General features: G+C 38.2%; 1 protein-coding gene across 3 annotated transcripts in view; it reads right to left on the reverse strand.

The window, feature by feature from the left end:
• The window catches only part of kif6 (kinesin family member 6), a 553,299-nt gene that overhangs the window by 418,877 nt on the left and 111,326 nt on the right, over positions 1–23,096 (reverse strand). For all 3 annotated transcript variants that reach the window (XM_059982794.1, XM_059982793.1, XM_059982792.1), the window contains one exon: positions 13,979–14,065. In XM_059982794.1, coding sequence (XP_059838777.1) covers positions 13,979–14,065 — 87 coding nt within the window. The remainder of the gene's footprint in view (positions 1–13,978; positions 14,066–23,096) is intronic.

The following is a 23,096-nucleotide window of genomic DNA, read 5'->3' on the forward strand; positions in this document are numbered from 1 at the left end:
TATCAAAAACTCTTCCCATCCTTCCCATGATCTCTTTGACCTTCTGCTGTAAGGCAGAAGGTACTGCGCCACAAAAACCATAACTATTAGGCTGGGTAATAGCTTCTTCCCCCAGGCTGCTGGACGTCTTAACACCCTGCTGCCACCTAGCACACATGTGCACCCCGTCTGAATGACCTGCTGCCTGCCCCCTCACTCCCAACTCACAGACACACTCTCATCCTGCACTAACCACTTTTCATCTTTTACTGTTGGTGTTTTGGATATTCATACAACTGCTTGCTTTATTTTTACAGTGCCAGTGACATTATGCTAACATAAACATGCACCTCACACTTTACGTTAATGTGTCAAATTTCAGGCCATGCCACTCCGGGGCTTGTGCCAATTTTATTTTGTGACTGTCTGTGTTGGATCATAACTTCATGTGTTGTGTGTGACTATGAGTATTGTGTTTTGCACCTTGGTGCCAGAGGAACAACATTTCGCTTTGCTATATACATGAACATGATTGATTTTGAACTTGAATAGATGCCGCTGTAACATTGCTCTTACTGGGACATCTTTAGATATGTTTTACTATTCTCAGTGACTTATCTGTGGTTCCCTGGTGTTCAACAAATTTCTTAGCCAGGTCAATTATTTATTTTCAATCTATTAGTGTTAAACTTTGCAGTGTCTTTGAGGAATTTTAGGTTAATTTAGCCATTCCTTAAACCATTCCCCATTTGTTAGGAACAACAAAGCTTTCACAAATCTGAGTGAAATCAGCTGAAAACTTTGAAGGTGTTAAGTTACTCTTTTATTAATCATAAACTACAGTTATTTCCTTGCAAAATGGGGTAAGGATGTATGTATGTGCCAAAGGTACATAGGACCCATATATGAGTAGTTGCAGAATATACAAAGTTTATTCAAGTTTACTGGAAAAAGCATGATATTCCAGCTCACAGTATTCTTAAAATATCCTTGCATGTAGATTTAATGGTGAGAGTAAACCCAAAGTAAAACAAAATTCATATTAAGTAAATTAAAATAGACTACTATAATGTAAAATGTCAAGGTTAAATTGATCACTTTTCCCTCCCAAACTAAAATACTCCCACAAATGCAAATACATTCAAGGGAACTTCCAACTATCAAAATGACAATGCACGCAGAAAAAAAGAAGTGGAAATGGGAGTATAGCACCCTGCCGTTGAAGTGGTCTTCATTCAAAGCAGAGGTTAGATTGCTAGGATATAACAAAAATTAATAAATCTAAATTTTAGCTATTTCTCTATCCAAAGATGCTGCATATTTTCAACGTTTTCTGTTTATATAAGCATTGCTAAAATACTAAGTGTTTCCAATCCTCCCCTCCTTAGTGTTTTCTTTTGTTGAAGTTAATTCAAGAGATTTGTCACCAGAATGCTAATAACTTGTGTAATTTCAAAAGAAGTCTTCTTTGAATCAAGGCACCATTTTTTGAGGTCTTGATCTTAAGGCTCTGTGAGCCCTTTTAATTTCAATTAACTGGGTTCCTTCTTCCATTTCCAAAATTTCCAGAATCCATTTTTGAAAAAAATTATTGGATCCTCTCACTCTACACCTTCTTTAAGTCCAACAATCTTAATATTATTTCGTCAGCTAAAATTTTCAAGTACATCCACTTTTTCCAACAACTATTTTCTTTCTGATGTCCAGGCAGAAATATTAACTTCCATTTTATTCACTCTATCAATGGTGTCTCCTGTTGTTTCTTCCAAGTTTTTAATTTTCTTCTCCATTTTGTCCTGTCTTTTCATCATTTTATCAAACATAATCTTCATATTTTTAATATCTTTTTTTATCACTTTTAATGCTTTTAATTCATGCATTATTTGCACCAAAGATTTTTTTATGTCTCCACTATCACCTCCAAACTCTTCCTGTTGCTCTTCATTTGTCTCTTCATCTTCGTCTGATTTATCCAGACAATCTGATTCCACCTCATATTCACTTTCACTTTCAGTTCAGATCATAGCTGGGATTTGTAGTTTGGGTTGCTCGTGTTTGCGCATGCCCCTTCCTTCACGCATGCGCAATTCCTGTTGCTCTTTTTTTTTGAAAACGGTTGATGTTGCCACAGTTTCCTGTTCTGTATCGCCGGAGGTAAAATGCACTTGAGCCCGAGGCTCTTTCATGGTGGCCAGCCTTGATTCTTTTCCAATTTGTGTCGTTTTCTTCTGCTTCTGTTTAGGAGACATATCTTAAGACAATCCTGAGTAGTTTATAAGTAATTTTTAAAAAGTATTTACTAACTTTTCTTCACTTAAACATTATTTTACAGGTTTTTTATGGGAGAGCTGGATTTCCACGTCTTGATCCTACGTCATCACGTGATGTCCCTCTGTAATCACTCTGACAGCCAGTATGGATTTCATGGATTGGATAGCCTCCTTCTATGTTGTGAAAACTGTGATAGTCCGTCTGCATTAAGATCATTGCTGATCTGAGAGTTGAAGAACTGTACAGTATGGACACAGGCCAGTTCATCTGCGACAACCTTCTACCTCATCATTATGCATTCACAGATCTCTTTCATTTCTATTTATATTTTATTTCTATTTAACATTATATGACAATTTCTAATTATAAATTGAAAAATCTGCCTGGCACTATTTGCGCTTGTTGATTAACTTAGTATAAGAGGCCATGTGTTCAAGGTATCACTAGCAATTGACTGTCTGGTTCCTTAGTTTTGGAAGCTACAAAGTCAAACCTTGTTTTCATTGTTAATAGATTTCAAAAGAACTTTAAACTCACTATGGCTCTGCAGTCCATTGGCAACTTGGTGTACTATCATCCCTCTGACAATTATCTCTCATTGACAGTAACTGCCAATGTTTTCTAGAGAAGACTACAGACCACAAGTAAACATAAAGAATCACTGCCATTGAACTTCAATGATGAACTTGTGCTGATGTTAGCCCATCTCTATTACTGACTGATTGTTCAACACCATTTCCAAATTTACTTTATGTGAGCAATCTCAGCACGCAGGAGAGCACTTGAAAATAAGGGACTTGTTCGCAATGCATTACTGGTAAACTTGATAATACCCAAGCCATCATTAATGCTAATCTACCAACTAGAATAACAATAGGTAATATAAATAAACTTATTGCTGACCAGAAATAGGGTGAATAGTGGGAAGTTGTAATTAGAATCTAATTGGAAAGTATAAACATGTAAATATAATTTGATGGACTTCAGAAGTCCAGTACAGACAAGTCAAAAGTTTTTGTCATATGCGTGAGTACATTTGTACAAGGACAATGAAAAACTTCCCTGTAGCAGTATCACGGACACATAACATAAAAGCAGCACTCACAAGAAAAATATAAACAAAACGTAATATATTCTTGTAATCACAAGAATACAAGAAAGAATACAATCAGAACAAAAAAGCTAATTTTTGTGCAAAGTGATCTAAGTGGTTATAGTGTGGCTAAACTATAGAGATTAGGGTTGAGATAGCTGGTTCAAGAAGCAATTGGTTGAAGGTTATTTCAGTACAGGAGGATGCCATTTATCCCATAATAGCTGCATTGACTCTTTGAAAAGCTCTCCAAATACACTGACATGCCTGCCAATCTCTTAAAGCCCTACAGATGCTTCCCCTAGCTATCAACCACAGAATTTGACTAAGCTGATAGAAAATTTCAACAAGTTTGTTTTTCATTCCCCTTGTCTTGAAAGTTATCGCCGAATTTTCGTCCTCTAACCTTGAAGGTAATTCACTCTAAATGACCATAGCTTGCTGTGAAGATAATTACTCCTCATCCTTCCTCTACTTATCTGCAAAATGAACCATCTTCCTTTCTTTATTCTGATCACCTTCAATAAATATCAATTTCACATGACTTTAAAGAGAACAGACAAATTCTTTCTTCCCTTTGATGAACTAAATTGAATTTACTTGTTATGTGGGGAAAAAAAGCTGCTGGAGAAACTCAGCATTTATAGAGAAAAATGAACAGGTTACAGGCCATATTAAGAGTTTCAATCCAAAACATCAGCTGTCCATTTCCCTCTTCAAGTGTTGCCTGACTCGCTAAGTTCTTATGGCAGCTCATTGTTTTTTGTTCCAGATTCCAACTCCTGCAGTCTCTTGTATAATTATAACTTGCCACAACTCACAGCAAGCAGACTCCCTGTGATATTCATGGCAAATAGAATTGTGGCCATTTATTGAGATTTTACTGAAGGGATAAATGGGGTGGCATTGTGTCACCAGGGAAAGAAAAAAGATAATTGGAAAAAAATACATTCACTCTTTTAAAGGGCAATGGGTCTGAAATGCTCTGCTTTGTGAATAGCTGCTATCAACTCAAATGGGATAAAAATCTGAGATATCCTGAATTAGGCATTTCCTTGCTCTTATTTCAATAATGGCTAAGATTTGTTGAATTCCCACCTGCCAACAAAACATAGCCAGTCCCAACTTGAACTATGGAAAAGAGGAAACAGACCATCACTTTTCCCATTAGACCAAATCATTCACATTCTTTGCTCTTTATACTTTGCAAAGTGCCATGCCCTCAGTCACCCAAAAGAACAGGAAAACAATGTGGCACGAGAAATAATATGATATGTAGATATCAGTACAGAACACAATAATGGAATGCGTAGAAATAAAGAGTAATAAAAATCTGCAATACAAATTTAGAGGAGATTAAAACAGGCACATTGCTGGAAGAATGTTGTTTTCCCTTTGGATTAAGATTATACTGAAAACCATAAAGGCGTAGAGTCATATAGTAATGCAGCATGGAAAATTACCCTTTGCCCCAAACCGGTACATCTCAGCTAGTCCTACTGCAGTGAGCATTGCATCATGTGTATAGAAAATGAAGAAATTCAGTCTTATTTTCTATTTAGAGTCTATATACAGTGACTATAAAAATATTTCACCCCCTTGGAAATTTTCATGGTTTATTGTTTTACAACATTGAATCACAGTGGATTTAAGTTTGCTTTTTGACACTGATTAACAGAAAAGGACTCTTTCGTGTCAAAGTGAAAATAGATCTCTACAAGGTGTTCTAAATTAATTACAAATATAAAGCACTAGATAATTGATTGCATATGTTTTCACCTCCTTCAAGCCAGTATTTAATAGGTGTAATTTCGGCAGCAATTACAGGCTCGAGTCTGCGTAGATAGGTCTCTATCAGCTTTGCAAATCTGGACACTGCAATGTTCCCCCATTCTTCTTTACAAAACAGCTCAAGCTCTGTCAGATTGCATGGGGATCGTGAGTGAACAGCCCTTTATAGTCCAGCCACAAGTTCTCAATTGGATTGAGGTCTGACCTGGCCACTTCAGGACAATAATTTTGTTGTTGTTTAAGACATTCCTGTGTCACTTTGGCATTATGCTTGGGGTCATTGTCTTGCTGGAAAACAAATGTTCCCCAGTTCACAATTCTCTTGCAGACTGCAACAGCTTTTCCTCCAGGGTTTTGCTGTATCTTGCTGTATTCATTTTACCCTCTATCTCCACAAGCCTTCCAGGGCTTGCGGTAGTGAAGCATCCCCACAGGATGATGCAGCCACTACCATGCTTCATGGTAGGGGTGGTGTGTTTTTGATGAAGTGAAGTGCTTATATGCCAAACATAGCATTCACTCTGATGGCTCAATTTTGCTTTCTTCACACTTTCATCCAGCTGACTTCAGAGTCTCTCATATGCCTTCTGGCAAACTCAAGCTGAGATTTCATGTGAGGTTCTTTCAACAGTGGCTTTCTCTTTGTCATTCTCCCATAAAGCTGCAACTGGTAAAGCACCTGGCCAACAATTTTATGTGCAGTCTCTCCCATCTCAGCGACTGAAGCTTGTAACTGCTCCAGAGTTGTCATTGGTCTCTTGGTTGTCTCCCTCACTAGTCCCCTTCTTGCACGGTCACTCAGTTTTTGAGGAAGGCCTGCTCTAGGCAGATTTGCAGCTGTACCATATTCTTTCCATTCCTTGATGATTAACTTAACTGTACTCCGAGGGATATTCAGTAGCTTGAACATTTTCCTGTATCCATCTCCTGACCTATGCTTTCTAATAACCTTTCCTTGGAATTGCTTGGATTGTTCTTTTGTCTTCACGGTGTAATTTTACCAGGATACTGACTCACCAGCTGTTGAACCTTCCAAAATACAGGTGTATTTTTACTACAGTCGGTTGAAACACCTTGACTGCACACGGTGATCTCCATTTAACTGATTATGTGATTTCTAAAACCAAGTGGCTGTACCAATGATGATTTGGTGTGCCATATTAAAGAGGGGTGGGTGGACTGAATACTTAAGCAAACAACTATTTTCTGATTTATATCTGTAATTAATTTAGATCACTTTGTAAAGATCTGTTTTCACTTTGACACAAAAGAATCTTTTTCTGTTGATCACTGTCAAAAAAAAACAAATTAAATCGATTGTGATTCATAGTTGTAAAACAATAAAACATTAAAAATTCCAAGGGGGGAGTTGAATACTTTTTATATGGGCTCTGTATAGGGCTCAGAACCATTCTATGGATCAGAAAAAAAGTACCAGAGAACTGATGCCAGAGGAATGTGCATGACTTCCATTATGATGAAAGAGAAGTTACGTAGATTCATGTTCAGGCACATCAGATTCCAGTGCAGGACAGTCAACAAAGCTGAATATAAGCCTGGATGCAATAGCTGCCTGAATAATTGGAAGCTATGGGGTTCCATTTCTGACCTTCTGTCCCTTCTTCACCAAGATAATCCACGAGTGCTTTCTGTTAAGGATTACTCCCTCAGCATACTCCACACAATACTTGCAGTGTAGTGTGCAATTCTAGTTGCCCCATTACAGGAAGGATGTGAAGGCTTTGAAAAGGGTGCACAGTACGTTTACCAGGAATAGAGGGTATGAGTTATAAAGTCCAGTTGAACAAATCTTTGGAATTTTCTTTGAAGTCTCAAAGGCTGAGGGGAGACCTGATAGAAGTTTGTAAGATTAAGATACACAGATAGGGTAGACAATCAGAATCTTTTATCCTCAGAGCACTAAAGAACATGAATTTAAGTGAGAAGGGGAAAGTTCAAAGGAGATGTACAGGACAGGTTTATTTACACAAAATGGTAGGTGCCTAGAATGGGCTGACAGGGTTAGTGTTAGAAGGTGATACAAAAAAATTGGTGCTTCAGAAGCTGTTAGGTAGACACATGAATATGCAGGGAATGAATGGATATAGATCACATACAGGTGGAAGAGAATTAAGTTTAATTTGGCATTGTGTTCAGTGGAGCCATGGTGAACACAACTGTACTATACTGTGCTGTACTATTTATGTTCTGTGCTAATGTTTTCCTGAGGCACCCACAAGACAACAGAACTATTTGTCCATGTCTGGGGATAGGGATGTGTATATATTAACAGCATCAGGCATACCAATCTACATGAAAACTTCATGAAATTGTCATCCTGAGGATGTAAAAGAAGGTGATCGTCAACAGTTTGTGCACCTCTCTGCAAATAAAGTTCAATGTGAATTTATTATCAAAGTACGTATACATCACCACATACTACCCTGAGATTAATTTTCTTGTAACCAATGTGGAAAAGGAGACAAACTGCATATACAGAAGAACCTGGATAATAATAATAAATAATACTGAGAACATGAGTTGTACAGTCCTTAAATATAAGTCCGTAGGTTGTGGAATTTCTTCAGTGTCCAGGTGAGCGAGGTTATCCATACTAGTTCAGGATCCACACTATGGTAATAACTGGATAATGAACGCTGCTTTCTTGTAGCAGCGATCCTGGAATCTTCAACTCAAGTTCTCAATATTATTTATTTATCTGTTTTCTTTTTTTTATGTATTTGGAGAGTTTGTCTTCTTTTGCATATTGGTTTTTGTTGGGTTTAGTTTTTCATTGATTCTATGAACCACAATGAACCAATGACCACAAAATATTGACAACTCTTAGTATCAATGTAACAAGTCTGTATTTTGTGGTTCTATTCTTAACCTTTTTATGAATCCCAAAAAGAAAACCATATAGCTTTTCATTGACTTTCAATATGCAGTATTTTGCTTCTGCTGAAAAAGGACTCGTGTACTCCCCCTGCAGACTACGTAGATAATCTTACCATCATCTGCAAAAGCAAAAGGACTCGAAATGCAAATCACACAACCAGTGAAATTAAACAGGTGAACTTCCTGGTCGTACAAGAATACAGGTTTTTCTAATATGTGCTAAACTGAACAATCAGTGTTAAATTGACAGTGTATTTTCCTACACTGGCTACTCACAGGGAAAATGGCAGAGAAAGCACATAATGTTATAATTATCTATGCTATGTGTATACGTATGTTATTTTATAAGTGCATACCAAACTCTTACATCATTTAGAGACATGGCCCACACATTCTCCCATTCCCACAAATGCTCAACAAATCATCTGCCAGAACCTTTAGATCTTTAGTAGAATGAAAATTATTGATTGGGAAATGCCAAACCAATTCTCCACACTGAAGTTCACAGATAGGGCAAAATGATAGATTATAGACAGGGTGAATGTGCAGAGACTTTTTCTCAGGGTTGGGAATCAAGAAATAAAGGGCAAATGCTTAAGGTGAGGGTAAAATTTTAAAGTACCTGGGAAGCAACTTCTACATGATGTTTCTATGAATTAGCTGCCAGTGATTAAGGCAATAACAACATTTAAAAGACACTTAGGACAGGTACATAGACAGGAAAAGTTAAGAAAGATATGGGCCAAATGAGGGCAATTAGCTGAGATAGGCATATTGGTCAGTATGAATCTGTTGGGCAAAAAGGCCTTTTTCTGTGATCTATTACATTAAGATACTATGATTCACATCTCAATGTGATGCACATAATTCTTCAAGTGGTTAGAATCTAATTCCTTAGCTTGCTGGTTATATTGAAGTGATCTGGGATGGGGAAGGAGGTTAAGAGAGTGATACAAATGTTTACCTTCTTCATTTCTGAACTGTCAACTCCCTCAGCACACCCCACCTGATCCCAGCTTTACTTTTCACAAATCTTCTAACACCATTACACTCTTGGTCAAAGGTGCTGACAATTTGCTATTTCAGCTTTGTGGTTAAAAGGCTTGGAATGTTTGCATGATTCCGTGCTGAAAGGAAGTGTAAAAGGACTTTCTGAGTCCACATTCCAGTTTAACTCCACACTAGTAGTTAGCAGTTGAACAAATTGTCAGGGGTGCTCTTTGCTTCAATATAACAGAGCAGCAGCCTCAGCCATAATATAAGACACAACTAAGATGAGAGGTGGACAGCTTGCGGCTGTGCATCAAAGAACATTATCCTGAGTGGGTCAATACCCATCCAGTCATGGAAAAGCTTTTCAAGTGTTTGCCAAATTGCAACTCTTTTCTGAGAGAGTACTTAAAGGGTGCACAGTGTGAAACATGGCTCATGGATCTTGTTTCCATGCCCAGTTGCTGATGCTAATGAAAGCACTTTTCAGCTGCTAGTAGAGGTCATGAAAGATTTTCATAACTATCGGCCAATGTCACTGAAACTTATAACAAAGACATTCTTTGAGGTTAGCAGGAAAAGAATGGTTGGGCGTCAGCAACTATGCACCTTTCAACGTTAAGTACCATACCACCCTGGAAGGTGCTGTACGATTATGTCTTTGCTGCAGTCATGAAACTAGACCTGTGGACATGACTTTCTTAAGCCTGTCCAGATTCACAATGTCTTAAATTTGTGTACTTTTTTAAAAAATTTAACGGTGGAAATAATGGAATGATAATCAGTATATAAAGGAGGGGTGGAGGACTGGAGCAGAAATTAACCAGGATAGGTGGATGCATATGAAAGGGGTGATAGGCAGGTAAGGGCAGTAATAATGTCAGAAGCTGGAAGGTGAGGTAAACATCTGAAGATGTTGGAATATGAAAGAAGAGAATGGTAGGGCATGGAATAAAGGGAAGGACTGAGGTGAGGAAGGGCAGTGAACTATACAGACGTGAAACACTTAATAATCCTTTCTTTTATAGCTAAGGGTGGGTAGCAGAGATGGCCAAAACTGAAAGTCACAAGTGTAATGCAGGTCCTTATTCAAGTGGGTCAGTATGAAAGGAGTATCAGTGAATGTTCAACAATGTCATATCAGCAGACCCAAGAATACATATCAACAGAATGTAAAGAATGAGTGGTGAGTAATGTCAATGATTGAAAAAGATTGGCTTAACTGAGATACATTTAAATACCTTGCTGGTCATAAGACAACATAACATGTTGATGTGGAGTGTCTGGTTTCAAGAACAAAGAATCCTAATAAAAAATATACACATTTCTCCATGAAAAGAAATGAAGAAGGGTGACAACCAGCCAAAATAAAGGATATAAGAATACATATAAAGTGTATTTTCTTCCTCTTTCCTTCAGATTCCTATTCCCTACCATAAGACCATAAGACAGAGGAGCAGGTTAGGACATTTAACTCATCAAGTCTGATCCGACATTCGATCGTGGCTGATATATTTGCCTCTCAGCCCTATTCTCTTGCCTTCTCCATGAAATTTTTGATGCCCTCACTAATCAACAATCTATCTGCATTAAATATACCCAATGTTCTGGCCTCCACACCTATCTGAGACAATGGATTCCACAGGTTCACGACCACCTCACTAAAGAAATTCCTTTGCATCTCTGTTGTAATGAGGTTGTTATAGCAACTTCCAATCTAATTATTCCTTCCATAATACTGCAAGAAGTCAAGATACAAACAGCTCAAAAAAACCACAAAGTCATATTCAAAGGCATCTGTGAACAAGAGGTTAAGGTTGGGATACCTGCCATATAGAGGTACAAAGTAATAACTGGTCAGGGTAATCCTTACAAAATTAAATGTAGCAGCCAATATCCGAGACTTATTTTACATGCTTCTCAATAGCACTTCAGAAGTGAAAATACAACTTTTGGGGAAAATGATCCTGGGAATCCTCAACTTTGATTTTAGGTCCCATGTCCCAAAGCTTTAGGTCATACATTTGTATTCCTTCTGCTGAATAAGACTCCAGGACTGTGGTGAGTTGGGTCAGTGAAGAGTTGAGGTTATTGCAATGTCCAGCATTGAGAGACTTGGGGCTTCCACTAAGGTCTGAATTAATCAAATCCTGAAAGGCACTGGTGTAAGAACAGATTTTTAGTAACTGCTGAGATAATAAAGGATTAATTTACAGTTGCTTTGGCCTGAAGGAGATTGACTTTCAGTCATGAATGATGATTATATTATTATAATTGTATTTATACAGATAATCGTTAGACTTAACTTTAAGTGGGAAACTAATAAAACAATTCTGTGACAATTACAGGGCAGTTCCACACACCTTCACAAGGTTAATGGCACAACATTGCAATTTATTCAGTAAATTTATTTGCAATTGATGGGGCATGCAGCTAATTTGTGCCATTATCACAACACTGCCAAATTTGTAGCAAAGCTGGAAGTTGTAAGAAGACACAAAATAGTGCATTCTGATAAAATGATTACTGACTACCCAACCAGTTTGTACAGCTGGGTAGTTCTCTGTCTAAGGTGGTGGTAAGTGGCACTGGAGTGCCACAAGGGACTGTCTGGTCTCCATTTCTGCTCACACTGTACACCTCAGACTTTCAGTACAATTCTGAGTCTTGCTGCTTGCAGAAGTTCTCTGATGACTCTGTGGTGGTTGGGTGTAACAGCGGAGTCGGAGTACAGAGGACTCATGGACGAGTTTGCGGAGTGGTATGGGAGGAATTACCTGCTCCTGAATGTGGCCAAAACCAAGGAGATGGTGATTGATTTTATGAGGAAGAGGACTGTAATGAGTCCTATATACATTTTGGGAGAAGAGGTTGCAGTATTGGAGAAGTACAATACTTGGATATTCATCTCAAGAACAGATTTGTCTGGAAAGCCAACACCGTGGCCAACACATGAAGGGGACGAGCAGACCCTATTTTCAAAGGAAGCTGAGATACTTCAAAGTGTGCAGCAGGATGTTGGAGATCTTTTACCAGAATGATGTAGTGAGTGTAGTCTTCTTTGCTGCTTTATGTTGGGGGAGCAGCATCAGTGCTGGTGATGCAAAAAGACTAAATAAGCTCATCACAAACAAGAGAACATTTGCAGATGCTGGAAATCTGAGCAACACACACAAAATGCTGGAAGAACTCAGCAGGCAAGGCAGCTTCAAGGAAAACAGTACAGCCAAAACCATTCAGCAGGACACCCCATAAACTCATTAGAAAGGCTGGATCTGTCGTTGGCTACAACCCGGACACTTTTGAGTTAGTGGTGGAGAGGAGGTCACTGAACAGACTGTTATCTATTATGGACAATCTGGCGCATTCTCTCCATGACGTACTGAATAAGCAATAGAGCATCTTTTCAAATACTCATTCAGCTCCACTGTCACAAGGATCGTTACAGAAAATCTTTTCCATCAAATGCAATAAGCATATACAAACAATTCATCTCTGTGTGACAGGAGAACACATATCACAGTACTATAGTCTCTCCTTTATTATTTTGTACATTATCCTTGCACATTGGTACATTATTATTACATATATTATTATTCTATACTTTATTATTAGTTAAGTCTATACACTAAGTGTGCTTTTAAATGTTGCTGCTGTAATGAAACAATTTCCCACTCGAGATCAATAAAGTACTTACCATCATCATCATCATTATTATTATTATTATTATTATTAGGACAACAATCTAAAGTATTAACTCTATTTCTCTCCACATGGCTACTGTCAGAGCTGGGAAGATGCATAGACTTTATATGGAACCAAATAATGATATCACAAGAGAGTTGGCAAATAGAGACACTGAGAGTAGACTCATAAAAGGAGAATAAGAAAAATTAAGCCGATGAACAAAAATAGATTATATTTACCAAAAAGATGTTCCTTCTAAATAAAGAATATATTTTTCTTTGGCATACAGTGTATAACATGAAACTTATTAAAAGCTCCAAAGTTTTCTTCAGGTTTCTGACCACAAAATGCAAAAGAACACAGACAGGAAGGTGTGATTATTCTTGCACACTTTCCTTCTTGTCATTTCAAATATATCTATTGGATGACTGAATTGTGGGTTTGTTTTAGTATGCAAAGACCTCATAAATCTACAATATAAAACCTATACCAAATGACATGTAATTCAAATCCAATACCGTACACATCATAAAAAGAAAGACTTGCATTGATGGTGGCAATCAAGACCTTAGATGTCCGTAGGTGTTTTCCAGTCAATTATTTTGTCTTCTAACTTATGAACCAATGTTCTTGACTAAATGTCAGAAACATGCAGCCAATTTATGGATAGTATGCTCTGACAAGCTACAATGTGGGTGGGCATGGCCAAATAATCTGTGGTTACCTATAGTGATAATAGCAATGATTTAAACATAAATATTGCCTGATCCAGTAAGCATAATTCCCAGGCGTTCTTCAACATCACAAGATAGTTGATGACATGGCCTTTATCAGTCTAGTGGCCATGTTTAATATATCAATATCACCCTAACTCAACAGGATTGTAATCCAATTTAATCATGCAGCATTGTCTGCCAGTATAACTTAGTGGCACTGCATTTGATATATTCCACTTTAACCCATGGATCAATATATTTGCATGATCTATTGAACTGAATGCTTGAGAATACTGTGCACACTAGAAAATGATTATGTAACATGATGCTGTGCTATGCTTAACATTGTTGCTCGGTTTCCATAATTTTTTCCTGAATTAAATATCTATAAAAGGCAAATAGATTTTTAATGTGCTTAATTTTGGAGGCAAATTTCAATGTGTACATAAGTTTGCACATAAAACAGGAAACAAAATATCTCCAAAATATCTTAAGGCACATTGGCCATATGCTTTTTTCCTTGACTTTGTAGGTTTTTTTAATATAATCTTACCAATCTGGGATCAACTTCTTCATTCAGAAAAGCTTCGTTCTTGATCAGTGCAACCCTCTGTGCAAATCGGCATGTTGAAATAGATTCCTGAAAGAGTAAAATAATTCTGTGTACAATTCAGCAACTAAATTAAAGGAAAATAATGAGTCACATTCAATCTTTCAAACCTGTTCCATCATTCAAAGGAATCACGAGTAAGGGAAATCTTAATTCCACTTAGCAGCCTTGATTCCATTACCTCAAATAACTTGACAAACCAAGATCGGAGTCTTAGCTTTGAAATTCTTAATTGACCCCTAAACTCAAGAGTTACTTGAGGGTAGGAGTTCTAGAATTTCAATTAAGTTTTCTATTAAAAGTTTTCTGACATCACCACAATAACCCAGATCAAACCTTTATAGTCGTTTGCTCTAGACCCTGCCATCAGAGGAAATAATTTCTTTCCATATTCTTTATCAATGCATTCTATCATCTTAAATCACTCCTTACTATCTTCAAAGAGAAACAAGTCTCAGTCAATGAATTTTTTCTTCATAATTTTCCGTCATAGAATGAATGAAATACCCTAACTGGCGTAAAAGAATGCAAGAATATAAACGGTTTCAGGAGTGGGCAGTAAGACCCTTCGGAATTGCTCCACCATTTAGTATGTCTATTTCAGTGTCATTTTCCTGCACAAACCTATATCCCTTAATTTCTTTAACAACTAAAAATCCATCAATTCCTCATGAATGTACTAAGCAATTGAGACTCTGCACCTTCTAGAGTAGCAAACTCCAAAAGACTACCTCCTTCTGAGTGAAAAATTGGTTGATCACCTTTTCCTGAGAAAATTGCTCTGGACACCACAGCTAGAAAAACACCAACTCCAAATCTAAAGCCTCATTTATAACTCTCAAAATGACTCATCTTCTTTTAAACACAAGAGTACAGACCCATATGACAAACTTTTTTTTTTCTCTTTCCTTTTTTTTCTATGCCTCATTATTGCAACGGAGGCTGACATACCATTTGCTTCCTGATCACCTTCAATGCTTGCATGTTAAATTGAAGACAAACACCTTTCAAACTCACTATTTAAAAAACATAATCCAATTTGCTATTGTTTTTCTGTCAAAACAAATGGCCGCAGATTTTTTGCTACCTCCTTCTGCCATGTCCATGCTCATACCTATTCACCAAACGTAAGTCTCTCTGGATCTTTTTCAGTGCTCACACTGCTATACTGCTTCATTTTAAATGAAGAGGTCAAGGTAGCCAAGCTAAGATCATTCTTGATGCTTCGAGACTCAAAAGGCCCTGTCATCGAGAGCACCCAGCTGGATGTGAGATCAGGCAAGAAGTGGTCAGCCCATGTAGCAGTTGATGAGGCAAAGTCTAGACTGAAGCACAAATACCAGAGGTAGAAGAGAAGAGGTTAGCTAAAACAGCTGGCCTGGCCAAACAAGGGGCTTAGAAAATGGTGAACTCACAGTCCCATGGGAAGACAACATCGATGAAGCCCATGAGCGCAAGTTAACCAAGTATGCAGAATTAAGATCAGAGTGCAGAGACAGAGGGTGGAAGGTCTCATGCTATCCATTCGAAGTAGGTTGCCGTGGCTTTATTGTGTTCACTTTCCAGAAGTGGCTGCATGACCTTGGCTTCACTAGAAGAGAGATCAAGACAACCAGCAGGGCTGTAGCTGAGGCAGCAGAGACAGGATCATCATGGGTGTGGACCAAGTACATCCAGAGGGGCAGATAGTCGGACAGTGTATCAATCTTTTGTAAACTCTTCAGTAGCTGCATAGACACCTGAAGAGTAGACTATCTGTTGGATAGAAGCGACCAACAACTCTGATAGAGGCAGATGCCAAGCTTTTAAGCTCACCAGTGGGAGGTGGTGCTTTAGCACTGCTGGCCCACCAGCTTGAGGGAGTCTTGATTATAAGCGGGCCGAAACTCATGAAGACGGGTGGCAGATCAACTGATGATCCCACTAGTGATAGCACAGGACAGTTAACATCTTAGTCCAAGTGTATTTTCAATTCTATTCCCTAAGTCTCTCTGGATCTTTTTCAGTGCTCATACTGCTATACTGCTTCATTATAAATAAGCCATCTCTCCAAAATTTGTTCTCATAAAGGAAAATGAGAAACTAACCAATGGACCCCATCTTGTCCCAACTCTTTTCAGCCCATTTCAGATCCAGATTAGAATCACATGAGGTTTCATTCAAGCCCAACCCTCATATTAGAACAAGAACTCCCAGCTTTGCATAGAAAGTTTTGCTTCCTATCAATTGCTGTGATAGAAAACATTAACTTGAGGGAACCACCTTTCAATTTCCACCCAGCAGGTAAAGTTGACTGCCATAGAGTCGTAGAGAGATACAGAATGAAAACAGGCCCTTTGGCCTTCTAAGTCTATGCAGACCATCAACCACTCATTTCCACTAATCTTATATTAATCTTATCTGACATCCTCATCAACTCCCCCCCCCCCAAAATTCTACCTTTCATCTACAAAAAAGGATCAAATTATTGTTAATCAATTAACCTTTGAGACATAGAAAGAAAGTGGAACACCCAGAGGAAGTCCATGTAGTCACATGGAGAATGTGAAAACTCCAGACAGGTAACATCTGAGGTCAGGATGGAATTTGGATCTATGTCTCTATGAGGCAGCAGCCCTACTAGCTGTCTCTCTGTTTGTAACATTATGTAATAAAGGTAAAGAGAAAATAGGAAACTACAAACCAGTTAGCCTGACGTCATTACTGCAGAAAATGTAAGAACCTATTTTCAAACTAATTATAATAGAATACTTAGAAAATAATTATCATCAGATTAGGTAAAGTCAATATGGATTTATGAAATGGAAATCATGCTTAACAAATCTGATTGAACGCTTAGAGAGTATAACTAGAAGAACAGATTAGGTTGAACTAGGGGATTTCGCACTGTTTGAATTTCCAGAAGGAGGCACATAGGAGATGATGTATCACATAGGAGATTATTAAACAAACTTAAGTACACAGTATTGAGGGTGAGATACATGTGTAGATTCACAATGGAATACAGAGAGAAGAATTAAGTGCATAAGGTTCAGATTGGAGGCTACCCAACCAGTATATAAGGTGTTGTTCCTCCAACCTGAGTTTGGATTCATTTTGACAGTAGAGGAAGCCATGGATAGATATATCAGAATGGGAATGGGACGTGGAATGCCCGATGGCATGAACATTGACTTCTCTAACTTCCGTTAATGCCCCTCCTCCCCTTCTTACCCCATCCCTGACATATTTAGTTGTTTGCCTGTTCTCCATCTCCCTCTGGTGCTCCCCGCTCCAGCTTTCTTTCTCCCAAGGCCTCCTGTCCCATGATCCTTTCCCTTCTCCAGCTCTGTATCACTTTCGCCAATCACCTTTCCAGCTCTTAGCTTCATCCCACCCCCTCCGGTCTTCTCCTATCATTTCGTATTTCCCCCTCCCCCCACTACTTTCAAATCTCTTACTATCTTTCCTTTCAATTAGTCCTGACGAAGGGTCTTGGCCCGAAACGTCGACAGTGCTTCTCCTTATAGATGCTGCCTGGCCTGCTGTGTTCCACCAGCATTTTGTGTGTGTTGTTTGAATTTCGAGCATCTGCAGATTTCCTCGTGTTTGCTCTTGACCTACATTAGTAACCTGTTTTCACATTACAAAGAGGATATTCGCTTTTACGAAAATGTTTCCCATATATATTAATGGTTCTTCACTTTACACCATTTCAGCTTAAGGAAGGTTTCATAGGAATGCTCTACCTTTGTAAAGGAGGGGACACCTGTATGCCTAGTTTTGCTCATGATACAAAGCTAAGTAGCAGTGTGAGAGGAGGTGGACAGTCAGGTGAATGTGCAGGGAAATGACAAATTAAATAGGATGTGAAAAATGTGAAGTCATCCACTAGGGTAGGAAAGGTAGAAAGACAAATATTTTTTAAACAGTGAAAAATGGAAACATGATCCAGGTGTCCTTGTGCACAAATCCCTTATAGTTAGCATGTAGATATGGAAAGCAATTAGGACGATACTGCTCATGTTGGCCTTGACTTCAACTAAGAGAGTGAAGACATCTGACTGAAATGATACAGGACCTTGGTGACATTGCACATAGTATATTGTGCCACCCATTTCAATTCTACTTCTCATTCCAATTCTGACACATCAGTCCACAGCCTCCTCCTCTGCCATGATAAGGCCACACTCAGGCTGGAGGCCTTATATTTCGGCTGGGTAGCCTCTAACATCAATTCTTGAACTACCAGTAATTACCACCCCCAATTCTCCTTCACCATTTCCTATACCAATTTCCCTCTCACACCTTACCTCCTTACCTGCCCATCACTTCCTTTTGGTGCTCCTCCCCCTTCCCTTTCTTCCATGGTCTTCTGTCTTCTCCTATCAGATTCTTCCTTCTCCAGCCCCTTATCTCTTTTACCTATCAATTTCCCCTCTTCTCCTGGTTTCACTTATCATCTTCTACCTTGTACTTCTTTCTCCCTTCCCCACCCCACCTTCTCGCTCCGACTTTTCATATCTTTTTCTAGTCCCGATGAAGGGTCTCAGCCCAAAACGCCAACTGTTTACACATTTCCATTGACGCTGCCTGGCCTACTGAGCTCCTCCCACATTTTGTGTGTATTACATGGTATACTGTGTATTGGTTTGGTCTCCTACATGAAAAACAATATACCTGCAATAGTATAGATTGATTTCTGGAATCAGGATGGGGCTAGACTATTGGACTATGAGTTATGATAAGTAGAGTGGAACTAAACTCAGCTCAGCTAGAAGAACAAGATGTGGAAATATACAAAACTGTTGTGGAGCTTGCCAGACAAGATGTAGGTTTAATCCTTGTCCTGGCAGTAATGTCCAGAACATGGATAACAGCTTCAAAATAAGTGGTTGGCAATTAAGCATAGGGATTAAAGAGATTTCATCACCCAGAAGCTAATGAATTTTCAGTAGCCCTACCCAAGAGGACTGTGGTAGTTTAATTATTGATTAAAAACATTGATTAATGTAAATTATTGTTAAGTAGATTTATTATTGTCACATGCACTGAGGTACAGTGAACAACACGTGGATTGCATGCCATCCATCATTTCATTACAACAATACATCACGGTAGTGCAAGAGAAGACAATATCAGGATACAGAATAGGGTGTACAGTTACAGAAAAAGTGCAGTGCAGACAGATAATAAGATCCAAGGCCATAATGAGATAGATTGTGCAGTCAAGAGTTTGTCTCATCGTACTAGGGGATCATTCAACAGTCTTATAACAGTGCAATAGAAGCTGTTCTTGACCCTGCTGAAGCATTGTTTTAGGCTTTTTTTAAATCTTTTGCTCAATAGGAGTGGGGAGAAGAGAAAATAATTAGACGTCCAGATATTAAGAGTATGCTCTACTCTCTGTATACACATGACTGTGTGGCTAGGCATAGCTCAAATACCATCAATAAGTTTGCTAAAGATACAACCATTGTTGGTAGAATTTCAGGTGGTGACGAGAGGGCGTGAGATATGCAAACTACTGGAATGGTGCCACAGCAACAACCTGGCACTCAACGTCAGTAAGACGAAAGAGCTGATTGTGGACTTCAGGAAGAGTAAGATGAAGGAGCCATACCAATCCTCATAGAGGGATCAGAAGTGGAGAGCGAGCAGCTTCAAGTTTCTTGGTATCAAGATCTCTGAGGATCTAATCTGGTCTCAACATATCGATATAGTTATAAAGAAGGCAAGACAGCAGCTATATTTACTAGGAGTTTGAAGAGATTTGGTATGTCAACAAATACACTCAAAAGCATCTATAGATGTACCGTGGAGAGCATTCTGACAGGCTGCATCACTGTCTGGTAATAGAGGGGCTACTGCACATGACTGAAAGAAGCTATAGAAGGTTGTAAATCTAGTCAGCTCCATCTTGGGCACTAGCCTACAAAGTACCCAGGACATCTTTAGGGAGCGGTGTCTCAAAAAGTCTGCGTCCATTATTAAGGACTTCCAGCACCCAGGGCATGCCCTTTTCTCACTGTTACCATCATTAGGAAATACAGAAACCTGAAGGCACACACTCAACGATTCAGGAACAGCTTCTTCCCCTCTGCCATCTGATTCCTAAATGGACATTGAAGCTTTGGACACTACCTTAATTTTAATATACAGTATTTCTGTTTTGCACATTCTTTTAAATCTATTTAATATACATAATTGATTTGTTTATTTATTATTATGTTTTATTTTATTTATATTTTTTCTCTCTCTACTTTATTATGTATTGCATTGAACTGCTGCTGCTAAATTAACAAATTTCATGCCAGTGATAATAAATCTGATTCTGAAATAGGGAGTTAACACAATATAAACAGATGACCGGATAAAGAATCAACCATGAATTGGTACAGTTCTGATCTAAAATGAAAGGGTTCAGATGAAATATAGTATATGGAAGTGTGGGATTATGCACTTCTGTAGGATGAATAAAGAATCCAAAATAGCCTCAAAATAAAGGTACATCCCCTTAAACCTGAGATGAAGAGGAGTTCTGCCAAAGGATGGTCTATCCATGAATTTGTTGCCACAGAGGGCTGTGGAGGTCAAGACCATGGGTGTATTTAAGGCATACAGATTCTTGATAGTAAAGGGCTTAATGGTTATAGGGAGAAGGCAGGAGGATAGGGTTGAAAAAATCCAAGATTGAATCGCAGAGGAAATTCAATGGGCCAAATGGCCTAATTCTGCTTCTATATATTACAATCGTATAGTGAGGGAATTAGATGACTAATGGAATCAGAAAAAAAGTACAGATAATAGAGAGTAGATACTCTTTCAAAGAGCAGGCTTAAGCATGTTTCATCAACCAACCTTGTTCTGTACTGTTTCGTTATGACTCTTCCCAATGAGAAAGAATCACTCCTTACAGCAACAGAAAGTATGGAAACTGTAGACTTATTAACTATAATTCATTGTGGAAAACCTGATATCTGCTTTATCTCCAACTCAGACTCTACACAATACATAATTTTTCCGTCTCCCAAAGGCACTCCAAAGCACACCATCTTTCCCTCTTCAAGATTTTTTCTGGATTATTCAACACTTATTATACACATATTTTATTTGTTCCCGGGAACTAGACAGGCAATGTCGATATTTATCAATCTTGAACTCAGCAGGCAGATTAGTGGGTCAGGTCTCATATGCAGACCAGTCTATGTAAGGATGTCAGATTTTCTTCTTTGAAAGACATTAGCGTACTAAAGAGGTTTTACAGCAATGTAGAAGTTCCATGCTTACTGGTGCTACTACTACTTTTTGTTTCAATTTATATAATTACTTGAATCCCCTCAGATGGCAATTTCTTGATCTCATTACCGCTAGCATCATATCATATATCTATTTTAGCTCAAGTTACTTACAATTCTTAAGGGGAGTGGAGGAAGGGAAGGATTTAAATCTCTAATGTGCTTTGACCGTATTAATATAGACCTCCCATAAGTTTCCCTGTAATTTAACTTTGAGCCAGACAATTTATTTCATGTTTTAATGTGAACCAAATAGCAAACTTTGCTCTTCAAATATTTGGTCTTTATTTTTCCCCATTCAGGATTGATTAACAGCAAAGTATCAAAGTCTGACAGTAATAAGACGAGTAAATCATGGCAATATAGTAGTCCAAGGAGTAAAAAATACAAATAAGTGCATTGTCTTGTAATTGGGAATGTCACTAGAATTTTATATAGTAATTAAAATCCACAAAAAATGAAGAAAAAAGCTAAACAAAAAGGATCTGGGAACATTGCATTATAATGTTCATTTTATAAATATAACAGGAACTAGAAATCATGTAATAGAAAGTGAGAAAGTGAGAAAGTGAGCTGAGATAGACTTATTTCTCCTGCATGGCTCCTGTTCTCATAACATCATTGTATATTTTAGATTCCACCTCAGTAGCTGCACATTATCTAGTGTAGTCCTGATAAAAGGTGGCAATTCCTTGTGTTTTTTTTTGTTGCCATATACCTAGACTAAGTATAATCTCTATTATGCATGGATGCCTTGCAGCATTTTTAAAATCTGAAACATCTCAAATTTTAGCCCACTGAAAAGAAGTTCATTAAAAAACCATGTTCTGGATAGGGTTAAATGGAATAGCGCTACTTGCATTCAATTTTCTAATGTTACTTTATAAGAGTAGCTGGAAATTACATGAGTATGAGAACATTCTAGATGCAGGAGCATTCAACTTTAATTCCAAGGAATCAGAACTACTAAAGATGACAATCACATGAAGGTATTAAAATTTTATTTATTTAGAGATACAGTGTTGAACAAGCCCTTCCAGCCCAATGAGCCACACTGCCCAGTAACCCACCCCTTTAACACTAACTTAATCACAGGACAATTTACAATGACCAATAAACCTACCAACTGGTACATCTTTGGAATGTGGGAGGAAACTGGTGCACCTGGAGGAAACCCACACAGTAATAGGGAGAACACAGAACACAGAAATCCCTTACAGACAGCACATGAATTGAACTCCATATACCCCAAGCTGTAATAGAGTTGTGCTAACTGCTATACTACCATGGTGCCCACATCCCCCCAGAATTCATCCAAACTAACAATTAGTGTTTGCCAAGGTTGGAAGCCAGGATCCAAGAACAAACAATGACAAATGAAAGGTCAAGTGTTATGGAATTTCTACAACTATGTGGTAAGGAGCCTAGTAATCACTCATTTGATAGTTGCTGGAGTAGTTGAGTCTATTACATGCCACCAGCCCCACTGCGCATCGTTTAGGTGTCACTGCTTGCACTAGTTTTACACTCAACACAAGCAGCAAGGAGACTTTGTGGCATTTAGCACAGCACTGCATCTGTCCTCACAACTAACAAGCATAGTTACATTACTGGCAACTACCTAACAATGCAGAATATTGGCCAGCTATGCCTTGTCCACAAAAGGCAAGATTAAATCTAATCATACTAATTATTGTCCCAGAATAATCAAAGTTATGAAAGATATTGTTAACAAGGCCATCAAGCAACAATTCCATACTACTAAGACTGCTAAATTTAAGTGT

This window comes from Hypanus sabinus, chromosome 10 (assembly GCF_030144855.1).
Source record: "Hypanus sabinus isolate sHypSab1 chromosome 10, sHypSab1.hap1, whole genome shotgun sequence".
In the NCBI taxonomy this organism is placed as follows: Eukaryota; Metazoa; Chordata; class Chondrichthyes; order Myliobatiformes; family Dasyatidae; genus Hypanus; species Hypanus sabinus.